This window comes from Musca autumnalis, unplaced genomic scaffold (genome assembly GCF_047663935.1).
Source record: "Musca autumnalis isolate F117 unplaced genomic scaffold, ASM4766393v1 scaffold_2, whole genome shotgun sequence".
Lineage (NCBI taxonomy): Eukaryota > Metazoa > Arthropoda > Insecta > Diptera > Muscidae > Musca > Musca autumnalis.
Window position 1 is genome coordinate 21,948,265 of NW_027411755.1, and position 25,980 is coordinate 21,974,244.

Here is a 25,980-nt window from a genome sequence, read left to right on the forward strand (position 1 = left end):
AAAAAATCCACGTTTATTGCTGTGATGATGGATGAAAAAATATTCTTTAAAAAATCCACGTTTATTGCTGTGATGATGGATGAAAAAATATTCTTTAAAAAATCCACGTTTATTGCTGTGATGATGGATGAAAAAATATTCTTTAAAAAATCCACGTTTATTGCTGTGATGATGGATGAAAAAATATTCTTTAAAAAATCCACGTTTATTGCTGTGATGATGGATGAAAAAATATTCTTTAAAAAATCCACGTTTATTGCTGTGATGATGGATGAAAAAATATTCTTTAAAAAATCCACGTTTATTGCTGTGATGATGGATGAAAAAATATTCTTTAAAAAATCCACGTTTATTGCTGTGATGATGGATGAAAAAATATTCTTTAAAAAATCCACGTTTATTGCTGTGATGATGGATGAAAAAATATTCTTTAAAAAATCCACTTTTATTGCTGTGATGATGGATGAAAAAATATTCTTTAAAAAATCCACGTTTATTGCTGTGATGATGGATGAAAAAAATATTTTTTAAAAAATCCTCGTTTATTGCTGTGATGATGGATGAAAAAATATTCTTTAAAAAATCCACGTTTATTGGTGTGATGACCCATGAAAAAATATTCTAAAAAATCCACGTTTATTGGTGTGATGACCCATGACAAAATATTCTTTAAAAAATCCACGTTTATTGGTGTGATGACCCATGAAAAAATATTCTTTAAAAAATCCACGTTTATTGGTGTGATGACCCATGAAAAAATATTCTTTAAAAAATCCACGTTTATTGGTGTGATGACCCATGAAAAAATATTCTTTAAAAAATCCACGTTTATTGGTGTGATGACACATGAAAAAATATTCTTTAAAAAATCCACATTTATTGGTGTGATGACCCATGAAAAAATATTCTTTAAAAAATCCACGTTTATTGCTGTGATGATGGATGAAAAAATATTCTTTAAAAAATCCACGTTTATTGCTGTGATGATGGATGAAAAAATATTCTTTAAAAAATCCACGTTTATTGCTGTGATGATGGATGAAAAAATATTCTTTAAAAAATCCACGTTTATTGCTGTGATGATGGATGAAAAAATATTCTTTAAAAAATCCACGTTTATTGCTGTGATGATGGATGAAAAAATATTCTTTAAAAAATCCACGTTTATTGCTGTGATGATGGATGAAAAAATATTCTTTAAAAAATCCACGTTTATTGCTGTGATGATGGATGAAAAAATATTCTTTAAAAAATCCACGTTTATTGCTGTGATGATGGATGAAAAAATATTCTTTAAAAAATCCACGTTTATTGCTGTGATGATGGATGAAAAAATATTCTTTAAAAAATCCACTTTTATTGCTGTGATGATGGATGAAAAAATATTCTTTAAAAAATCCACGTTTATTGCTGTGATGATGGATGAAAAAATATTCTTTAAAAAATCCACGTTTATTGCTGTGATGATGGATGAAAAAAATATTTTTTAAAAAATCCTCGTTTATTGCTGTGATGATGGATGAAAAAATATTCTTTAAAAAATCCACGTTTATTGGTGTGATGACCCATGAAAAAATATTCTAAAAAATCCACGTTTATTGGTGTGATGACCCATGACAAAATATTCTTTAAAAAATCCACGTATATTGGTGTGATGACCCATGAAAAAATATTCTTTAAAAAATCCACGTTTATTGGTGTGATGACCCATGAAAAAATATTCTTTAAAAAATCCACGTTTATTGGTGTGATGACCCATGAAAAAATATTCTTTAAAAAATCCACGTTTATTGGTGTGATGACACATGAAAAAATATTCTTTAAAAAATCCACATTTATTGGTGTGATGACCCATGAAAAAATATTCTTTAAAAAATCCACGTTTATTGCTGTGATGATGGATGAAAAAATATTCTTTAAAAAATCCACGTTTATTGCTGTGATGATGGATGAAAAAATATTCTTTAAAAAATCCACGTTTATTGCTGTGATGATGGATGAAAAAATATTCTTTAAAAATCCACGTTTATTGCTGTGATGATGGATGAAAAAATATTCTTTAAAAAATCCACGTTTATTGCTGTGATGATGGATGAAAAAATATTCTTTAAAAAATCCACGTTTATTGCTGTGATGATGGATGAAAAAATATTCTTTAAAAAATCCACGTTTATTGCTGTGATGATGGATGAAAAAATATTCTTTAAAAAATCCACGTTTATTGCTGTGATGATGGATGAAAAAATATTCTTTAAAAAATCCACGTTTATTGCTGTGATGATGGATGAAAAAATATTCTTTAAAAAATCCACGTTTATTGCTGTGATGATGGATGAAAAAATATTCTTTAAAAAATCCACGTTTATTGCTGTGATGATGGATGAAAAAATATTCTTTAAAAAATCCACGTTTATTGCTGTGATGATGGATGAAAAAATATTCTTTAAAAAATCCACGTTTATTGCTGTGATGATGGATGAAAAAATATTCTTTAAAAAATCCACGTTTATTGCTGTGATGATGGATGAAAAAATATTCTTTAAAAAATCCACGTTTATTGCTGTGATGATGGATGAAAAAATATTCTTTAAAAAATCCACGTTTATTGCTGTGATGATGGATGAAAAAATATTCTTTAAAAAATCCACGTTTATTGCTGTGATGATGGATGAAAAAATATTCTTTAAAAAATCCACGTTTATTGCTGTGATGATGGATGAAAAAAATATTTTTTAAAAAATCCTCGTTTATTGCTGTGATGATGGATGAAAAAATATTCTTTAAAAAATCCACGTTTATTGCTGTGATGATGGATGAAAAAATATTCTTTAAAAAATCCACGTTTATTGCTGTGATGATGGATGAAAAAATATTCTTTAAAAAATCCACGTTTATTGCTGTGATGATGGATGAAAAAATATTCTTTAAAAAATCCACGTTTATTGCTGTGATGATGGATGAAAAAATATTCTTTAAAAAATCCACGTTTATTGCTGTGATGATGGATGAAAAAATATTCTTTAAAAAATCCACGTTTATTGCTGTGATGATGGACGAAAAAAATATTTTTTAAAAAATCCACGTTTATTGCTGTGATGATGGATGAAAAAAATATTTTTTAAAAAATCCACGTTTATTGCTGTGATGACCCATGAAAAAATATTCTTTAAAAAATCCACGTTTATTGGTGTGATGACCCATGAAAAAATATTCTTTAAAAAATCCACGTTTATTGGTGTGATGACCCATGAAAAAATATTCTTTAAAAAATCCACGTTTATTGGTGTGATGACACATGAAAAAATATTCTTTAAAAAATCCACATTTATTGGTGTGATGACCCATGAAAAAATATTCTTTAAAAAATCCACGTTTATTGCTGTGATGATGGATGAAAAAATATTCTTTAAAAAATCCACGTTTATTGCTGTGATGATGGATGAAAAAATATTCTTTAAAAAATCCACGTTTATTGCTGTGATGATGGACGAAAAAAATATTTTTTAAAAAAACCACGTTTATTGGTGTGATGACCCATGAAAAAATATTCTAAAAAATCCACGTTTATTGGTGTGATGACCCATGACAAAATATTCTTTAAAAAATCCACGTTTATTGGTGTGATGACCCATGAAAAAATATTCTTTAAAAAATCCACGTTTATTGGTGTGATGACCCATGAAAAAATATTCTTTAAAAAATCCACGTTTATTGGTGTGATGACTTATGAAAAAATATTCTTTAAAAAATCCACGTTTATTGGTGTGATGACACATGAAAAAATATTCTTTAAAAAATCCACATTTATTGGTGTGATGACCCATGAAAAAATATTCTTTAAAAAATCCACGTTTATTGCTGTGATGATGGATGAAAAAATATTCTTTAAAAAATCCACGTTTATTGCTGTGATGATGGATGAAAAAATATTCTTTAAAAAATCCACGTTTATTGCTGTGATGATGGACGAAAAAAATATTTTTTAAAAAAACCACGTTTATTGCAGTGATGATGGATGAAAAAATATTCTTTAAAAAATCCACGTTTATTGCTGTGATGATGGATGAAAAAATATTCTTTAAAAAATCCACGTTTATTGGTGTGATGACCCATGAAAAAATATTCTAAAAAATCCACGTTTATTTGTGTGATGACCCATGAAAAAATATTCTTTAAAAAATCCACATTTATTGGTGTGATGACCCATGAAAAAATATTCTTTAAAAAATCCACGTTTATTGCTGTGATGATGGATGAAAAAATATTCTTTAAAAAATCCACGTTTATTGCTGTGATGATGGATGAAAAAATATTCTTTAAAAAATCCACGTTTATTGCTGTGATGATGGATGAAAAAATATTCTTCAAAAAATCCACGTTTATTGCTGTGATGATGGATGAAAAAATATTCTTTAAAAAATCCACGTTTATTGCTGTGATGATGGATGAAAAAATATTCTTTAAAAAATCCACGTTTATTGCGGTGATGATGGATGAAAAAATATTCTTTAAAAAATCCACGTTTATTGCTGTGATGATGGATGAACAAATATTCTTTAAAAAATCCACATTATTCAACCCTCTCTAAAATGATTTCATAACTAGTACTTAATTTTATTTCCCCTAAGAAAATATATTTTTCATCATCCGCCACTTGAGTATAACCTTCAAAGTATTTCCAACATTCCAATAGATATCCTCTTAATTTCCACTTCAAACTCCAGCTACCTAGAAATTAAGTAGTACATTTCTCTCTAGTAGTAGCTATCTTTCGTTTAGTGCACATTTAATTTAACGCCCATCCTCGAAACAAATATCGAATTAAAGGAAAATGTGCAGAAAAATGGAAAACATGAAAAACGAAATCCTTCATAAAATTTTACTTTTAATTTATTCTGCTCTATTAAATCTTTAATACCCAGCAGCACTTTGAACAATCACAAGCTATGTAAGGGGTATTAATGTATACTTCAGTTGTTGTAGCTTTTGTTTTTTTTTTTTTTTTCATTTTCTTTTTAACAGTTTTCATTTTAATTTTTACTTATTTTCCTCTTTTTGTTGCTCATTTTTTGTTTTAATATTGTTTCTCATTCACTCCTTCCCTCTTTAGTTTTCTTTTCAATAACTGAACAATACCTAAAAATCAATTTCTACTATCATTCTTTCCATGGGTGGAGGAGGAGGGTTGGAAGAAGTAGGAAGTGATTGCACTACAGCTGCAATTTGTTTTCGTTCGCTGAGGGAAGCAACGCTATGCTGTTGCATTTCTGTCATGGCTACAAAAGAACTTAACTGTTTTAATATTCGTTCAATGATGATAGTTACTAAATTACTTTTGTTGTTGTTGCTGTTGCTGCTGCTGCTGCTGCACTCTTTCAGTTGTTATTGGTGTGAGTAACGTAGTGGCGTTTGCATTGTTCAATGTGTGTGCCGCTATGGCTGCTGCTACTCGACACGAAGATTATTGCTGTTTTATGCAATTGTGCATGCTATGAATAGCATATTTTCAGGCGCAATGAAAAAACAGGTGACTCTTGATGGATGTGTAAATCACATTAGGCCAATAAATGTGGATTTAAAAAAAATATTTTTTCACCCAACATCACAGCAATAAACGTGGATTTTTTTAAAGAATATTTTTTCAACCAACATCACAACAATAAACGTGGATTTTTTAACAACATTTTTCAACCAACATTACATCGATAAACGTGGATTTTTTAAGAATATTTTTCCAACTAACTTTACATTTATAAACGCTGATTTTTAAAGAATATTTTTTAACTAACATCACCTTGATAAACGTGGATTTTCTAAAGAATATTTTTTCAACAAACATTATATCGATAAAGGTGGATTTTTTAAAGAATATTTTTTTTAACAAACATTACATTGATAAATGTGGATTCTTTGAAGAATATTTTTTCATGGGCCATTACAGCATTACACGTGGATTTTTTTAAGAATATTTTTTCATCCATCATCACAACAAAAAACGTGGATTTTTTTAAAGAATATTTTTTCAACTAACATCACTTTAATAAATGTGGATTTTTAAGGAATAGTTTTTCAACCAACATCACAACAATGAACGTGGATTTTTTTAAGGAATATTTTTTTCAACCAATATCACAACAATAAACGTATATTTTTTAAAGAATATTTTTTCAACCAACATCACAATAATAAAGCTGGATTTTTTTTTAAAGAATATTTTTTCTTCCGTCATCACAACAATAAACGTGGATTTTTTAAAGAATATTTTTTCATGGGTCATCACACCAATAAACGTGGATTTTTTAAAGAATATTTTTCATGGGTCACAACACCAATAAACGTGGATTTTTTAAAGAATATTTTTTCATGGGTCACAACACCAATAAACGTGGATTTTTTAAAGAATATTTTTTCATCCATCATCACAGCAATAAACGTGGATTTTTAAAAGAATATTTTTTCATCCATCATCACAGCAATAAACGTGGATTTTTTAAAGAATATTTTTTCATATCATCACAGCAATAAACGTGGATTTTTTAAAGAATATTTTTTTCATCCATCATCACAGCAATAAACGTGGATTTTTTAAAGAATATTTTTTCATCCATCATCACAGCAATAAACGTGGATTTTTTAAAGAATATTTTTTCATCCATCATCACAGCAATAAACGTGGATTTTTTAAAGAATATTTGTTCATACATCATCACAGCAATAAACGTGGATTTTTTAAAGAATATTTTTTCATCCATCATCACAGCAATAAACGTGGATTTTTTAAAGAATATTTTTTCATCCATCATCACAGCAATAAACGTGGATTTTTTAAAGAATATTTTTTCATCCATCATCACAGCAATAAACGTGGATTTTTTAAAGAATATTTTTTCATCCATCATCACAGCAATAAACGTGGATTTTTTAAAGAATATTTTTTCATCCATCATCACAGCAATAAACGTGGATTTTTTAAAGAATATTTTTTCATCCATCATCACAGCAATAAACGTGGATTTTTTAAAGAATATTTTTTCATCCATCATCACAGCAATAAACGTGGATTTTTTAAGGATATTTTTTCATCCATCATCACAGCAATAAACGTGGATTTTTTAAAGAATATTTTTTCATCCATCATCACAGCAATAAACGTGGATTTTTTAAAGAATATTTTTTCATCCATCATCACAGCAATAAACGTGGATTTTTTAAAGAATATTTTTTCATCCATCATCACAGCAATAAACGTGGATTTTTTAAAGAATATTTTTTCATCCATCATCACAGCAATAAACGTGGATTTTTTAAAGAATATTTTTTCATCCATCATCACAGCAATAAACGTGGATTTTTTAAAGAATATTTTTTCATCCATCATCACAGCAATAAACGTGGATTTTTTAAAGAATATTTTTTCATCCATCATCACAGCAATAAACGTGGATTTTTTAAAGAATATTTTTTCATCCATCATCACAGCAATAAACGTGGATTTTTTAAAGAATATTTTTTCATCCATCATCACAGCAATAAACGTGGATTTTTTAAAGAATATTTTTTAATGGCTCATCACAGCAATAAACGTGGATTTTTTAAAGAATATTTTTTCATGGCTCATCACAGCAATAAACGTGGATTTTTTAAAGAATATTTTTTCATGGCTCATCACAGCAATAAACGTGGATTTTTTAAAGAATATTTTTTCATGGCTCATCACAGCAATAAACGTGGATTTTTTAAAGAATATTTTTTCATGGCTCATCACAGCAATAAACGTCGATTTTTAAAGAATATTTTTTCATTGGTCATCACAGCAATAAACGTGGATTTTTTAAAGAATATTTTTTCATTGGTCATCACAGCAATAAACGTGGATTTTTTAAAGAATATTTTTTCATTGGTCATCACAGCAATAAACGTGGATTTTTTAAAGAATATTTTTTCATTGGTCATCACAGCAATAAACGTGGATTTTTTAAAGAATATTTTTTCATTGGTCATCACAGCAATAAACGTGGATTTTTTAAAGAATATTTTTTCATTGGTCATCACAGCAATAAACGTGGATTTTTTAAAGAATATTTTTTCATTGGTCATCACAGCAATAAACGTGGATTTTTTAAAGAATATTTTTTCATTGGTCATCACAGCAATAAACGTGGATTTTTTAAAGAATATTTTTTCATTGGTCATCACAGCAATAAACGTGGATTTTTTAAAGAATATTTTTTCATTGGTCATCACAGCAATAAACGTGGATTTTTTAAAGAATATTTTTTCATTGGTCATCACAGCAATAAACGTGGATTTTTTAAAGAATATTTTTTCATTGGTCATCACAGCAATAAACGTGGATTTTTTAAAGAATATTTTTTCATTGGTCATCACAGCAATAAACGTGGATTTTTTAAAGAATATTTTTTCATTGGTCATCACAGCAATAAACGTGGATTTTTTAAAGAATATTTTTTCATTGGTCATCACAGCAATAAACGTGGATTTTTTAAAGAATATTTTTTCATTGGTCATCACAGCAATAAACGTGGATTTTTTAAAGAATATTTTTTCATTGGTCATCACAGCAATAAACGTGGATTTTTTAAAGAATATTTTTTCATTGGTCATCACAGCAATAAACGTGGATTTTTTAAAGAATATTTTTTCATTGGTCATCGCAGCAATAAACGTGGATTTTTTAAAGAATATTTTTTTGTGGCTCATCACAGCAATAAACGTGGATTTTTTAAAGAATATTTTTTTGTGGCTCATCACAGCAATAAACGTGGATTTTTTAAATAATATTTTTTCATTGGTTATCACAGCAATAAACGTGGATTTTTTAAAGAATATTTTTTCATTGGTCATCACAGCAATAAACGTGGATTTTTTAAAGAATATTTTTCATGGCTCATCACAGCAATAAACGTGGATTTTTTAAAGAATATTTTTTCATGGCTCATCACAGCAATAAACGTGGATTTTTAAAGAATATTTTTTCATTGGTCATCACAGCAATAAACGTGGATTTTTAAAGAATATTTTTTCATTAGTCATCACAGAAATAAACGTGGATTTTTTAAAGAATATTTTTTCATTGGTCAGCACAGCAATAAACGTGGATTTTTTAAAGAATATTTTTTCATTGGTCATCACAGCAATAAACGTGGATTTTTTAAAGAATATTTTTTCATGGCTCATCACAGCAATAAACGTGGATTTTTTAAAGAATATTTTTTCATGGCTCATCACAGCAATAAACGTGGATTTTTTAAAGAATATTTTTTCATGGCTCATCACAGCAATAAACGTGGATTTTTTAAAGAATATTTTTTCATTGGTCATCACAGCAATAAACGTGGATTTTTTAAAGAATATTTTTTCATGGCTCATCACAGCAATAAACGTGGATTTTTTAAAGAATATTTTTTCATGGCTCATCACAGCAATAAACGTGGATTTTTTAAAGAATATTTTTTCATGGCTCATCACAGCAATAAACGTGGATTTTTTAAAGAATATTTTTTCATGGCTCATCACAGCAATAAACGTGGATTTTTTAAAGAATATTTTTTCATGGCTCATCACAGCAATAAACGTGGATTTTTTAAAGAATATTTTTTCATGGCTCATCACAGCAATAAACGTGGATTTTTTAAAGAATATTTTTTCATGGCTCATCACAGCAATAAACGTGGATTTTTTAAAGAATATTTTTTCATGGCTCATCACAGCAATAAACGTGGATTTTTTAAAGAATATTTTTTCATGGCTCATCACAGCAATAAACGTGGATTTTTTAAATAATATTTTTTCATGGCTCATCACAGCAATAAACGTGGATTTTTTAAAGAATATTTTTTCATGGGTCATCACAGCAATAAACGTGGATTTTTTAAAGAATATTTTTTCATCCATCATCACAGCAATAAACGTGGATTTTTTAAAGAATATTTTTTCATTGGACATCGCAGCAATAAACGTGGATTTTTTAAAGAATATTTTTTCATTGGTCATCACAGCAATAAACGTGGATTTTTTAAAGAATATTTTTTCATTGGTCATCACAGCAATAAACGTGGATTTTTTAAAGAATATTTTTTCATCCATCATCACAGCAATAAACGTGGATTTTTTAAAGAATATTTTTTCATGGCTCATCACAGCAATAAACGTGGATTTTTTAAAGAATATTTTTTCATGGCTCATCACAGCAATAAACGTGGATTTTTTAAAGAATATTTTTTCATGGCTCATCACAGCAATAAACGTGGATTTTTTAAAGAATATTTTTTCATGGCTCATCACAGCAATAAACGTGGATTTTTTAAAGAATATTTTTTCATGGCTCATCACAGCAATAAACGTGGATTTTTTAAAGAATATTTTTTCATCCATCATCACAGCAATAAACGTGGATTTTTTAAAGAATATTTTTTCATCCATCATCACAGCAATAAACGTGGATTTTTTAAAGAATATTTTTTCATCCATCATCACAGCAATAAACGTGGATTTTTTAAAGAATATTTTTTCATGGCTCATCACAGCAATAAACGTGGATTTTTTAAAGAATATTTTTTCATGGCTCATCACAGCAATAAACGTGGATTTTTTAAAGAATATTTTTTCATGGCTCATCACAGCAATAAACGTGGATTTTTTAAAGAATATTTTTTCATGGCTCATCACAGCAATAAACGTGGATTTTTTAAAGAATATTTTTTCATGGCTCATCACAGCAATAAACGTGGATTTTTTAAAGAATATTTTTTCATGGCTCATCACAGCAATAAACGTGGATTTTTTAAAGAATATTTTTTCATGGCTCATCACAGCAATAAACGTGGATTTTTTAAAGAATATTTTTTCATGGACTTTTTTAAAAAATATTTTTCTACGAACATCAGACCTCATGTTCACCAAGATTTACCTGTAATCCCATGTTGCAAATATTGTTAGCAAAGAGGTTTTACTGACTAGTAGAAAAAGCGCAACAAAATGACACACCGAGAAACGAAATTATTCCAAAATACTTAAAAATACAAAGGGATATCCCATTTCATATTGCTGTGTGTGTGTGAGTGCGAGAATATTGCAAAATAAGTTAACATTTCATTCGGAAAAACTAATAACAATAGAATGGAAGGATATAGCGATTGATATATGCAGTCGTATTAGGATAATGGGGAATGTGAATGTATGCTGAGATATGAACAAATATAGTTGCACACATCCTCACATTTCCACACACACACACACTCATACAAAAGTTAGTTTATAACGTGGAAACAGAAAATGAGTTTAGAATTTGCAATATGAGTATTTGAAAAGTAAAATCAGTGCAGATTAAAGTGAGTGGAAGGCGTTATCTTTGTGCATCATTTAAGCCAACAAAGAATAGAATTTATTGAAGAGAAAAAAAGTTAATATTGTTAATGGCAATAACTGCTTAAGTCAGTGATTGTGTTTTTGCTTCACATACGTACTACCTTGAAATGTCTATCGCTTATCCATCGTCCTAATTTTTTTCTTGATTTTTTGAAACGTTTTCGATTGAGTATTCATCCATCCATCGATCCATTTTATCGTAAATCTAATAGTAGTGCGTTGATGCATTCTGTTTTTTCTTCTATCATTTCATCAATGATTTCCATTTCATTCCATTAGAAATTGCAAATCAATATTAATTTCCATTTACTTTATGGCAATTTGCATCTTTCTCTCCCCCCTCTACCTTTTAGTTACTTTACTTCTGGTATCTTTGCTGGCATTTTTCCATGCATAATCTTTACTAATTGAATTTTCAAGATTTACAAAGTAGTGACGATATTCAGCATTTGGGTTTTTTGTTCGCATTTTTTATCTAGTTTAGTTGTTTGCTTTGTTTTTGTGTTCGTAGTAACTGTATGCATTATTAATGAGCAGCAGATAGATAGTTTGAATATGAAGTGAGCTGGAAGGATGAGATAAATGCAAGAAAAATTAAATGAAGCATTGCCTATCGCTTGGGCGAATTAGGGAATTCGTGGAAATGATTTCAATTTAATTATGTCAACAAATTTGCTCTTCGATTTTAATTAAGCGGAGAAACAGAGATTAACAGAATCAGTTTTGAAAGTCTTACAAAATATTTTCTTTAAAAATCCACGTTCGAAGAAGTCTTGAAAAATATTTTCTTTAAAAATCCACGTTTGAAGAAGTCTTGAAAAATATTTTCTTTAAAAATCCACGTTTGAAGAAGTCTTGAAAAATATTTTCTTTAAAAATCCACGTTTGAAGAAGTCTTGAAAAATATTTTCTTTAAAAATCCACGTTTGAAGAAGTCTTGAAAAATATTTTCTTTAAAAATCCACGTTTGAAGAAGTCTTGAAAAATATTTTCTTTAAAAATCCACGTTTGAAGAAGTTTTGAAAGATATTTTTTTTTAAAATCCAAGTTTAAAGATGTTTTGAAAAATATTTTCTTTAAAAATCAGCGTTTGAAGAAGTCTTGAAAAATATTTTCTTTAAAAATCAGCGTTTTAAGAAGTCTTGAAAAATATTTTCTTTAAAAATCCAAGTTTAGAGAAGTCTTGAAAAATATTTTCTTAAAAAATCCACGTTTGAAGAAGTCTTGAAAAATATTTTCTTTAAAAATCCACGTTTGAAGAAGTCTTGAAAAATATTTTCTTTAAAAATCAGCGTTTTAAGAAGTCTTGAAAAATATTTTCTTTAAAAATCCAAGTTTAGAGAAGTCTTGAAAAATATTTTCTTAAAAAATCCACGTTTGAAGAAGTCTTGAAAAATATTTTCTTTAAAAATCCACGTTTGAAGAAGTCTTGAAAAATATTTTCTTTAAAAATCCACGTTTGAAGAAGTCTTGAAAAATATTTTCTTTAAAAATCCAAGTTTAGAGAAGTCTTGAAAAATATTTTCTTTAAAAATCCAAGTTTAGAGAAGTCTTGAAAAATATTTTCTTTAAAAATCCACGTTTGAAGAAGTCTTGAAAAATATTTTCTTTAAAAATCCACGTTTAAAGTAGTCTTGAAAAATAATTTCTTTAAAAATCCACGTTTGAAGAAGTCTTGAAAAATATTTTCCTTAAAAATCCACGTTTGAAGAAGTCTTGAAAAATAATTTCTTTAAAAATCCACGTTTAAAGAAGTCTTGAAAGAAAAATGTTTTCTTTAAAAATCGACGTTTGAAGAAGTCTTGAAAAATATTTTCTTTAAAAATTCACGTTTGAAGAAGTGTGGAAAAATATTTTCTTTAAAAATCCACGTTTGAAGAAGTGTGGAAAAATATTTTCTTTAAAAATCCACGTTGACGAAGTCTTGAAAAATATTTTCGTTAAAAACCACGTTTGAAGGAAGAAGTCTTGAAAAATATTTTCTTTAAAAAAACGCGTTTGGAGAAGTCTTAAATCATATCTTCTTTAAAAATCCACGTTTGAAGATGTCTTGCAAAATATTTTCTTTAAAAATCCACGTTTGAAGAAGTATTGAAAAATATTTTCTTAAAAAATCCACGGTTGAAGTAGTCTTGAAAAATATTTGAAGAAGTTTTGAAAAATATTTTCGTTAAAAACCCACGTTTGAAAGATGAAGTCTTGAAAAATATTTCCTTTAAAAAATCCACGTTTAAAGAAGTGTTGAAAAATATTTTCTTTAAAAATCCACGTTTGAATATGTCTTACAAAATATTTTCGTTAAAAAAAACACTGTTAGTTTGAATCGTTTTTATTGACTGAATAAATATTTTCAATGCATACATAAAAGTTTGGAAAATTGTCAAATTAATATTTCAATACCTACTAGATACATTAATGCCTTCTAAGGCCAAAATACAAAGTGTGTGAAACATACATGTTGCTGTGCAATACAATTGAATTATTACTCCAATACTCCTCCTCAACATTGATGTTCCATTACATAAAACAATATGAAATACTAAGACATTCCAATCAGTTTTACAAAGTTAACATTTCTAATTTTACTTAAATTCTTTGTTAAAATATCTGCAGCCATATAGTTAGTTGGATAATACATTAACTCCACTTCTTTATTTCGAACAACTTCACGAACGTGATGAAACTTTATGTCAATATGCTTCGTTCTATTGTGGAAAACGGGTTCTGTGCTAACTTGTAAGCTCCTTGATTGTCGACATATAGTAATATAGGATCACCTCTTATGTAGCCCATTTCTTCAAACAAACGTTTCAGGTACATATATTGCCTCCTTTGCTGCGTTCAACATCGCCATATACTCGGCTTCTGTGCTGCTGAGGGCCACAATGTTTTGCTTCTTGCTCTCCCAGGATACAGCACAACCATTGAGGAAAAATATGTAACCAGTATAAGATTTGCCATCCCTTGTACTGCTTCCCCAATCTGCATATCCGTATACACATTTTTCACCAGCTTTGTATTCCAACTTATAATTCATTGTTCCCGCCAGATATCGTAGAATATTTTTCGCTGCCACTAAGTGTTCAATATGAGGATCAGCATTTCTTTGAGCAACCTTGTTTACTGAATGTAGAATGTCTGGTCGAGTATTAATTGCGAGATAAGTCAATGCTCCAATTAATGATTGATACTCATGTTGATTAGCTTTCTTCAGTTACCATTACATTGAGTTTGATATCCTGGTGTTAAGGGTACTGACGACGTTTGGCAATCTGTATTGAACCCGTGTTATTCTACCGTTCAATCTCCATACCCAGAAAATGTTGCAATCGTCCCTTGTCGCTGATATCGAATTCTTCTGCAATCATTGCCTTCATTTGTGTAATTTGTTGTTAGACTTTGCTTGCTATGATAATGTCATCAGCGTAAACTGCCGCTAAGATAATTTAATTATCTTTATTCTTTTTGTATAAGCATGGTTCGTTTTCAAATGATTTAAATCCAAAATTCTTCAAAACGGTGTCTAATTTCTCATTCCATGCTCGTCCTGACTGTTTTAAACCATAAATTGCTTTTCTGAATTTCAGAACTTTGCCGTTTCCAATTTTAAAACCTTCTGGCGGTACCATGTATGCATCGTCTTGCAATTCGCTATTTAGATAAGCCGTACTAACATAGATGTGGTGCAAGTGCATTTTCTCCTGAGCTGCAATAGCCAATAACATGCTTATAGTAGCATATCTTACCACTGGAGAAAAAGTCTCTTTGTAGTCAACCCCATATCTCTGGCTACATCCCTTTGCTACCAAACGTGCTTTATATCTTTCTATTTCACCGTGCTTGTTTCGTTTTAACGCGAACACCCATTTACAAGCAATGGTTTTACATTTCGGCGGTAATACAACTTTTTCCCAGGTCTTGTTCTTTTCCAAAGATGTAAATTCCGTTTTCATAGCATTCAGCCATCGATCGGAATCTTCACTTTTCATAGCTTCTTCAACTGTTTGAGATATATTTTCCGTTGTCATGCGATTCAATACATTATATACCTTTTTGGGTCTTCCAGGCTGCCTTGTTCGTATTATTCTTGGTCTTCCTGGCCCAATTCTTGACACATCTTCCTGACTGTCGGAACTTGAATCTTCATTTGCTGTACCAAAATGTTCGTCGTTGCTTTCGTACTCCATGTTTTCTGTCAACGTTTCATCGATACTTTCAATTTGACTATCATCATTTTCATTCGGTTGAAGCTGATTTGGTGACTGTTCATTTTGTTGCAAATATATTGTAAGACAATCTTCTTTGGCTATTTCTTTTTCATCTATCTCGAACTTATTTTCGTCGAAAATAACATCTCTTCTTTCAATTACCTTTCTTTGCTCTTTATTGTATAGACGATATGCTGTTGAGACTAAGGAATAGCCTTCCATAATGTCATCTTTCGACTTCAAAAAATATATAAAAATTCTGCGTGATTTATCATCTATGAAGGTTAAAAAATATTTTGAACCACCAAGGGATGGAACTTGGATCGGCCCGCAAACATCGCTATGTATTACTTCCAATATTTCATTTGCTGAAGTTTCAGACTGTTTCGGGAACGGTAGTGTATGGACTTTTTCAAGCATACAAATTTTACACTTAGTATCATTTGATTTCTGGTCATTTTCATTCCTCTTACCATTTCATTGGAATTAAGTTCATCCAAACGTCTGTGGTTTAAATGACCGTACCGATTATGCCATAGATTTTCTGTCATCATAAATACCTTTTCTTGACGATTTTCTAGCACAAGCATGTCATCAATTTTTAACGCTTTCAATATAATTTCATTAGACGTCGTTGTTATGACAGCACTCGACTTGGTAAACGTGGCATTCAATTCCTGATTCACTGCCTTACTAATGGAAATAAAATTTGCTTGGAGCTCTGGAGAATACAGCACATTTTGCAATTTGATTTCACAATCTTCAGTTTTTATCAAAACTTCTCCTCTTCCAACATCTCTCAAAAAATTATTTCCAGCTAATACAATTCGCTCTTCGTGCTCCTCGAACTTGGTGAATAATCTTCGGTCATTGCACATGTGTGCAGTTGCCCCACTGTCTAAATACCACAGCGATTTATTCAGCTTTCCTGCTTCTGCAACAGCTATCATCGTGAATGACTGATGTTTATTCTTGTTCTGATTTGCTTCGCACTTATTTGCATAATGCCCAATTTGGACACATAAAAAACATTTTCCTTTGAACTGCTTCTTCTTCTCACCCTTACCTTGAACTTGTTCTTTGGTGTATATCCGGAAGCTTCATCACCCTTTTCGCGATGCCTATACGATTTTGCGTCAAAAACTTGTTGCTCTGGCAATTCATCCCTTTCCAATTGGCTTTTCCTCACGGCTTCTTCTGGCAGTTTCTGTTTTAGCGTTGAAAAACTCGGGAACTTGTCTCGTGTTTCTATAGCCACCACGAAATTTTCATATTGTCTGGGAAGGCTCCCAATTTCGGCTAGCTTCTCCGATATTTCCACAAATTCATTCACGTGTTCCGACATCTTACCATTATCGTTCATTTTCAAGCCCAACATCTTTTTGTATAATGCCACTTTCTGCATTGGCCCTTGAGGTTTGTGGACTTCTTCCAGATTTGCCCACGCCTCCAACGATGTTTTGCAATTCTTGATAACATTCAGTTGAGATGGTTTCACACTGAGAAAAATTGTTGCAAGCGCCTGCTTCTTCCATCAATTTTGCTGTCACCGCATCATTCTTCGATGGATCAATTTTCGTATTCCCGCTGACAATTCCCCATTGTCCGCAATGAATAAGCACACGTTTCATTTGGATACGCCAGCTTTCATAACTGCCTTCATCAAGCTTTTCAATTTGGCACATGGAATTCATTTTCAACGAAATTATTTTTTCACAATTTCAATATATTCACAAAAAATTCAAAGGCTGGTGCACATACCTGTTAGTTTGAATCGTTTTTATTGACTGAATAAATATTTTCAATGCATACATAAAAGTTAGGAAAATTGACAAATTCATATTTCAATGCCTGCTAGATACTAATGCTTTCTAAGGCCAAAAAACAATGTGTGTGAAACATACATGTTGCTGTGCAATACAATTGAATTATAACTGCAATAGTTTATTGGGTACCAATCTCCAATTTTAATACTTTTCCAAGGCGAGGGTTTTAAAAAATATTTTTAAGGGTGCGGATTTTTTTAAAATATTTTTAAAAAATTATTTTTCAAGGGCGTGGATTTAAAAAAATATTTTTAAGAATGTAGATTTTTTAAAAACATTTTTCCAAGGGCGCGGATTAAAAAAAAAGGTTTTTCAAGGGCGTAGATTTTTTAAAAATATTTTTTAAGGGCGTGCATTTTTTAAAAATAGTTTTGCAAGGGTCTTTATTTTAAAACAAAAAAATTTCTATTTCTATTAAAAAAAAAAAAAAATCCAAGGGCGTTGATTTTTTAAAAATATTTTTGTAAGGTCGTGTATTTTATCAATGGCGTCGATTTTTTAAAAATATTATTGCAAGGGCGTGGATTTTTTAAAAAATATTTTTGCAAGGTAGTGGATTTTATCAATGGCGTCGAATTTTTAAAAATATTATTGCAAGGGCGTGGATTTTTTAAAAAATATTTTTGAAGTGCGTGGATTTTTTTAAAAAATATTTTTGAAGTGCGTGGATTTTTAAAAAAAAACTTTCAAGAACGTTTATTTTTTAAAAATATTTGTTCAAGCACTTAAATTTTTTTAAAAATATTTGTTCAAGGACTTAAATTTTTTTAAAATTATTTTTTCGAGATCATTGGTTTTGTAAAAATATTTTATCAAGGACGTGATTTTTTTAAAAATATTTTTCCAAAGACGTAGATTTTTTAAAAATATTTTTTCATTAACGTGGATTTTTTAAAAATATTTTTTCATTAACGTGGATTTTTTAAAAATATTTGTTCATGGACGTGGATTTTTTAAAACTATTTTTCCATAGACGTGAATTTTTTAAAAATATTTTTTTTTTCAAAGAAGTGAATTTTTTAAAAAATATTTTTCAAGGTCGTGGATTAAAAGAAAAATATTTTTCAAGGTCGTGGATTAAAAGAAAAACATTTTTTAAATAATATTTTTAAAAAATATTTTTTAAGGGAGTGGATTTTTTAAAAATATTTTTCCAAGGGTGTGGATTTAAAAAAAAAACATTTTTTCAAGGGCGTGGATTTTTTAAAAATATTTTTCCAAGTGTGTGGATTTAAAAAAAAAAAACATTTTTTCAAGGGCGTGGATTTTTTAAAAATATTTTTCCAAGTGTGTGGATTTTTTAAAAATATTTTTGCAAGGAAGTGGATGTTTTAAAAAATGGTTTTTCAGGTACGTGCACTTTTTAAAAATATTTTTGCAAGGAAGTGGATGTTTTAAAAAATGGTTTTTCAGGTACGTGCACTTTTTAAAAATATTTTATCAAGGGTGTGGATTTTTTGAAAATATTTTTGCAAGGGAGTGGATTTTGTAAAAATATTTGTCCAAGGGCTTAAATTTTTTAAAATAATTTTTTCGAGGGCATGGATTTTTTAAAAATATTTTGTTCAAGGACGTGGATTGTTTAAAAACATTTTTCCAAGGGCGTAAATTTTTTAAAAACATTTTTCCAAGGACGTGGATTTGTTCAAAATATTTTTCCAAGGACGTGGATTTGTTCAAAATATTTTTGCAATGGAGTGGATGTTTTAAAAAATAATTTTGAACTTTTTAAAAATATTTGATCAACGCTGTGGAGTACTTAAAAACATGTTTTCAAGAACTTGGATTTTTTAAAATATTTGTTCAAGGACTTCAATTTTTAAAAAATATTTTGCCGAAGGCGTGAATTTTTTAAAAATATTTTTTTAAGACATGGTTTTTTTAAATATTTTTCAAGGACTTGGATTTTTTAATGTGTATATATATATATATATATATTCTTGATCACCACATCGAAATAGATATGTATGTCCGTCCGTCCATCTGTTAAAATCAAGATACAGCTCCCAATTTTTAAGATAGAGCTTTGTAATTTTGTGTAGAAGTTTCACGTTTTGATATAGCCCCCATAGAAAAGTACCTCCAGATTTTCAATATTTTGAAGGTTGTTGCCTCAATATCCCACTGAAATGGCTAAATTATTCTTCGTTGTGGGTATACAACTTTTCAGCAGAAATTTTTCGGTATTGATCCACCTCAAAGAAAGGTACCTCCAGATTTTCACTATTTTTAAGGTTGTTGGCTCAATATCCCACCTAAATGGTTGACTTTTGTTACTTTGTCTTCGTTAGGGATATAAAACTTTCCACCTAAAATTTGTCGTCATCAAGCGGTACCTCCCGATTTTCATTATTTTCAAGTTTTGGCCTCAAATGTCTGAAATTGTGTATTTGGTCTTCGCTGTGGGTATTAAACATTCCACCAGAAAGTTTTCGGTATACGTCCACGGCTTCATATTGGTCCGATTTTCGGTATTTTTAAGGTTATATTTTGTATTCTGAATGGGTAGAAAATACCGATGTCTAATTGGTATTAAATTTTGTTTAAAAGAAAACTGTATTATTTCGTTATTGTGGTGGCAGGAGTTTCGTACTTTCATAAACGAAATGAAACTTATTGCTCCATTTTATATCAAAATAACTCATGGTGGATGGTATAAAAATGGTATAACGAACTTAACACCTTTCTTACTTGTTTTAAGTATATTATTAAGGATATGTCAGCACTAAAATTGAATTTTTTAGCTATCTGTCTAAAAAATTTATCTTCAAAATAACATTTGTAGAACCCAGGCAATTTGGGCTTGATCTAATCATGTCCGTCATAGCCTGTGTACGAATATATTCAAGTATATATTTCCACCACTTTCTCGTACCTCCCCAAGCTTCTAACATAACTTCTTAGTTAAGTACAGAATTATTTTAAATTTATTATTCCGGGGAGCTTCATACTTCAGTGAAGAAGTGTCTGTCTTTGTCAGTGTGTACATTTTTATAAAACCGCCGAAAACGATTAAATTTATTGGTATGACTGGCCAATTCAACTTGTATTGAAATTACCAAACTTTGGACCGAATCGGCAGACCTGTTCGAGAGTTATGTTGCCCTCCAACCAGAGATCATCAATGAGTTACTTGCCCCCGTAAGCCAATTGAGCACGCACAAGTTTTTTGGGCCTTTTGCTTTTTTAACGCATGTGTTTTCTCGCACTCGGTATTTTTTCCACCACCACAAAAAATACTTACGACACATCAAGACCGTTGCTTGTGCGTAATAAGTAAAACAAGTGTCCATCGTATTTTGCACTGTATACAAAACTCGCAATCGTAGATAGTTTGCCAATTGGCTTATCAAGTAGAAGCACACACACAACACTACAAAAATAAACAATTGTAATTTTATTTGTTGTTGTTTCGTTTGTATATGATTTTCTTTATTTGCTTGGAGTGTTATGTGTGTTTTTGCATGTTTTTTTAACGTTTGAAAATCAGTGTTAGAAACTGATCTTAGCTCTCACTCTGTCGGAGAACACGAGACAATCGGTTGAATTACAAGGATTGAAAACAATACTTGATGTGCAATGAGCAAACAAGTAAGACAGAACATGTTATTGCGTATTTAAAACTACTTGGCAAAGCATACGCAAGTGTCAAAAAATATCCATTTTTAAATAACTTATTTTTTGAGTGGCTAGCCACACTCGTACATATTTTGAGAATGGCAAGCAACACTTGCATTTATTTTTTAGAGTAGCAAGCCGCACATACGCTTGTTTTTTAGCATGTGGCTTATGAGTGTCAAAATCAGCTACTTGCGCACTTCTCTGCCTCCAACCTCCTCACACGGTGTCATAGGGGTTTTTTGCAACTTTCAGGCTATTTTCTCAGGAAGTATGGACTTGCCCCTGATGAAACTTATACCGTCGTATGGAGGGCAGTGAATACAAGTAGCTAAAGCAAAAATCAAAGCGATTCGAGAGATGGTCCTAAACTGAACTTTTCCAAATTTTTGTGTGGGAGGTACCCGACGGAGTGGACCGATTGAGTCCATATTAAAACCTGATCTAAGTCTGGTACACGCTCCACGATGGGCAAAGTATGGACCAAATCGGTTACTCCCTTCAAGAGTTATCGTGCGCACAAATTTTCCGAACATTTCCGAACTTTTGTGGGGGAGGTACCGGAAGGAGTGGACCGATATAGCTCATCTTCGAACTTAAACTAAGTTTGGGCAAAATATTACGAAAGCCAAAATTTGAACCGAATCGGTTTATCCGTTCGAGAGTTATCGTGCGCTCCAGCCAGCCAGACAGACAGACAGACAGACGGACGGACATTGCTCAATCGACTCCAAATTGTCTGAAACACATTTCGTCCAAACATACTTGGGGTCTAAAACCATTATTTCGATGAGGCACATTTTGCCCGTATTAAAGTGTATATACCCTTCATAGCCTAAAGGCTGAGGGTATAAACAAACAAATATTTATACAACATCGTTGCTTTTGAATGCTACAGGACATAGGCGTGACTAGACGCTTCGACGCAATAACACCAAATTTTCACAAAAAAAAAAAAAAAAAAAAACTGACAGCAACAAGAATAAGGTGGGATAATCCCCCTTTGATCGGAAATAGACAATTCTCATGGCAACTTTGAAGTCAATAAAATTTCCGTTTACAACAGAGAATAGTAAATATAAAGAAACCTTCAAATAGTTCTTGAATTTTTTGGTATTTTTCCATTATTTTAAACAAAAAAAAATGTTTTAAATTTTATAATATTCCCTTTAAACTTAACTATTTCACAAAACTTGCTTTAAGTTTATTGGCCAAATTGCATAATACTCCCCTCCATAAAGGAAATCATGACAAATGTCCTCCAACATAAATAAAAGCCACCACACTCCCTTCCCCACCAACCCATTCTTCTCTCATTAAATACTTCAAAGTGTAAATATATGCAAACTAAATGTAAATAATCGTTAGTCTTCAGTCAGACAAAACAAAAGCAAAGTCCTTTTGCAAGAAGGGACGAACGAGTGAAAGATAATAAAACAACATAAAAAACGGAAGTACTGAAGGAAGAACATTTCTAAGATTCCATAAAATTCCTTTAAGCAATGGCAATGACAATGTCATGATGTAGAAAAGCTAGAAAAAGGCGAAGCGAACTAAAGAACGAACAGAAACGTATCTGCATAAACAATAAAAAACAAATGTTGACATTGAATATTTTAAATTTAAGTCCAGGAAAATCACAGCAACTGGACTCAGATGCTAGCCCGTTATGTGAGAAAAAAATTAACATAAAAAAGGATATTGAACAGAAGTGGGGGACTGTCTTTTTGGGCAAATGTTTTAAATGTTTTAAATTGCAGGGACAATAAATAATTTTGTTTAATATTAACTTAGAGTTTTATGGCATTATATTCTCTCTTTATTTGCAGCTCCCGTGACCGGCAACTTCACCGATGAAGAATTTATGGGCGCCAGTGGTTCACAAGATAATTCAGAGTATCCATTTCAAAGAGATGAAGTGGCAAGAACTCCTTACAATAAAGATCGGCATGGTTATGAGACTTCAGGTGAGTAAATAAATAAAGTGGACAGATATTTTAAAGGACCAGGAGGCAACCTGAACACCATCTGTAAGATGATTTAAAGGGCGTCTTTATAGACGATTTAAAGGACGTCTTTATAGACCATTTAAAGGACGTCTTTATAGACGACCTAAAGGACGTCTTTATAGACGACCTAAAGGACGTCTTTATAGACGACCTAAAGGACGTCTTTATAGACGACCTAAAGGGCGTCTTTATAGACTACCTGAAGGGCGTCTTTATAGACGACCTGTAGGGCGTCTTCATAGACGACCTGAATGGCGTCTTTATAGACGACTTGTTGGGCGTCTTTATAGACGACCTGTTGGGCGTCTTTATAGACGACCTGTTGGGCGTCTTTATAGACGACCTGAAGGGCGTCTTTATAGACGACCTGAAGGGCGTCTTTATAGACGACCTGTAGGGCGTCTTTATAGACGACCTGAAGGGCGTCTTTAAAGACGACCTGAAGGGCGTCTTTATAGACGACCTAAAGGGCGTATTTACGGATGACATAAAAGGCGTCTTTATAGACGACCTGAAGGGCGCCTTTATAGACGACCTGAAGGGCGTCTTTATAGACGACTTAAAGGGCGTATTTACGGATGACATAAAGGGCGTCTTTATAGACGACCTAAAGGGCGTCTTTATAGACGACCTGAAGGGCGTCTTTATAGACGACCTGAAGGGCGTCTTTATAGACGACCTGAAGGGCGTCTTTATAGACGACCTGAAGGGCGTCTTTATAGACGACCTGAAGGGCGTCTTTATAGACGACCTGAAGGGCGTCTTTATAGACGACCTGAAGGGCGTCTTTATACACGACCTGTAGGGCGTCTTTATAGACGACCTGAAGGGCGTCTTTATAGACGACCTGAAGGGCGTCTTTATAGACGATCTGAAGGGCGTCTTTATAGACGACCTGAAGGGCGTCTTTATAGACGACCTGAAGGGCGTCTTTATAGACGACCTGAAGGGCGTCTTTATAGACGACCTGAAGGGCGTCTTTATAGACGACCTGTAGGGCGTCTTTATAGACGACCTGTAGGGCGTCTTTATAGACGACCTGTAGGGCGTCTTTATAGACGACCTGTAGGGCGTCTTTATAGACGACCTGAAGGGCGTCTTTATAGACGACCTGAAGGGGGTCTTTATAACACTATAGACGACCTAAAGGGCGTCTTTATAGACGACCTAAAGGGCGTCTTTACGGATGACATAAAGGGCGTCTTTACGGATGACCTAAAGGGCGTCATTATAGACGACCTAAAGGGCGTCTTTATAGACGACCTAAAGGGCGTCTTTATAGACGACCTGAAGGGCGTCTTTATGTCGACCTGAAGGGCGTCTTTATAGACGCCCTGAAGGGCGTCTTTATAGACGACCTAAAGGGCGTCTTTATAGACGACCGAAAGGGCGTCTTTACGGATGACATAAAGGGCGTCTTTACGGATGACCTAAAGGATGTCTTTATAGACGACCTAAAGGGCGTCTTTATAGACGACCTGAAGGGCGTCTTTATAGACGACCTGAAGGGCGTCTATATGTCGACCTGAAGGGCGTCTTTATAGACGACCTAAAGGGTGTCTTTACGGATGACATAAAGGGCGTCTTTACGAATGACCTAAAGGGCGTCATTATAGACGACCTAAAGGGCGTCATTATAGACGACCTAAAGGGCGTCTTTATAGACGACCTAAAGGGCGTCTTTATAGACGACCTGAAGGGCGTCTTTATAGACGACCTGAAGGGCGTCTTTATGTCGACCTGAAGGGCGTCTTTATAGACGCCCTGAAGGGCGTCTTTATGTCGACCTGAAGGGCGTCTTTATAGACGACCTAAAGGGCGTCTTTATAGACGACCTAAAGGGCGTCTTTACGGATGACATAAAGGGCGTCTTTACGGATGACCTAAAGGGCGTCATTATAGACGACCTAAAGGGCGTCTTTATAGACGACCTGAAGGGCGTCTTTATAGACGACCTGAAGGGCGTCTTTATGTCGACCTGAAGGGCGTCTTTATAGACGACCTAAAGGGCGTCTTTACGGATGACATAAAGGGCGTCTTTATAGACGACCTAAAGGGCGTCTTTACGGATGACATAAAGGGCGTCTTTACGGATGACCTAAAAGGCGTCTTTATAGACGACCTAAAGGGTGTCTTTATAGACGACCTGAAGGGCGTCTTTATAGACGACCTAAAGGGTGTCTTTATAGACGACCTGAAGGGCGTCTTTATAGACGACCTGAAGGGCGTCTTTATAGTAGAGTTGTGCCAAAGGAACTATATGGAACTATCTCGTTCACTTCGCAGTTCCAATGGCCCACATTTTTTCTTTGAGCATAGGGCGTATACTTACTATCACACGCTATATTTCATGATGTTACTCATACGTTTTGGAACTAGTACAAGGAACTAGGAACTAGATTACCCAACTCTACTTTATAGACGACCTGTAGGGCGTCTTTATAGACGACCTGTAGGGCGTCTTTATAGACGACCTGAAGGGTGTCTTTATAGACGACCTGTAGGGCGTCTTTATAGACGACCTGAAGGGCGTCTTTATAGACGACCTGAAAGGCGTCTTTATAGACGACCTAAAGAGCGTCTTTATAGACGACCTGAAGGGCGTCTTTATAGACGACCTAAAGGGCGTATTTACGGATGACATAAAGGGCGTCTTTATAGACGACCTGAAGGGCGTCTTTATAGACGACCTGAAGGGCGTCTTTATAGACGACCTAAAGGGCGTCTTTATAGACGACCTAAAAGGCGTCTTTATAGACGACCTAAAGGGCGTCTTTATGGACGACCTAAAGGGCGTCTTTATAGACGACCTAAAGGGCGTCTTTACGGATGACATAAAGGGCGTCTTTACGGATGACCTAAAGGGCGTCATTATAGACGACCTAAAGGGCGTCTTTATAGACGACCTAAAGGGTGTCTTTATAGACGACC

General features: G+C 32.2%; 1 protein-coding gene across 1 annotated transcript in view; it reads left to right on the forward strand.

Annotated features, from left to right (window-relative positions):
• The window catches only part of Ddr (discoidin domain-containing receptor 2), a 978,256-nt gene that overhangs the window by 687,492 nt on the left and 264,784 nt on the right, over positions 1 to 25,980 (forward strand). The window contains exon 10 of the mRNA XM_073967242.1: positions 22,870 to 23,007. Within this exon, the coding sequence (XP_073823343.1) occupies positions 22,870 to 23,007 (138 nt within the window). The remainder of the gene's footprint in view (positions 1 to 22,869; positions 23,008 to 25,980) is intronic.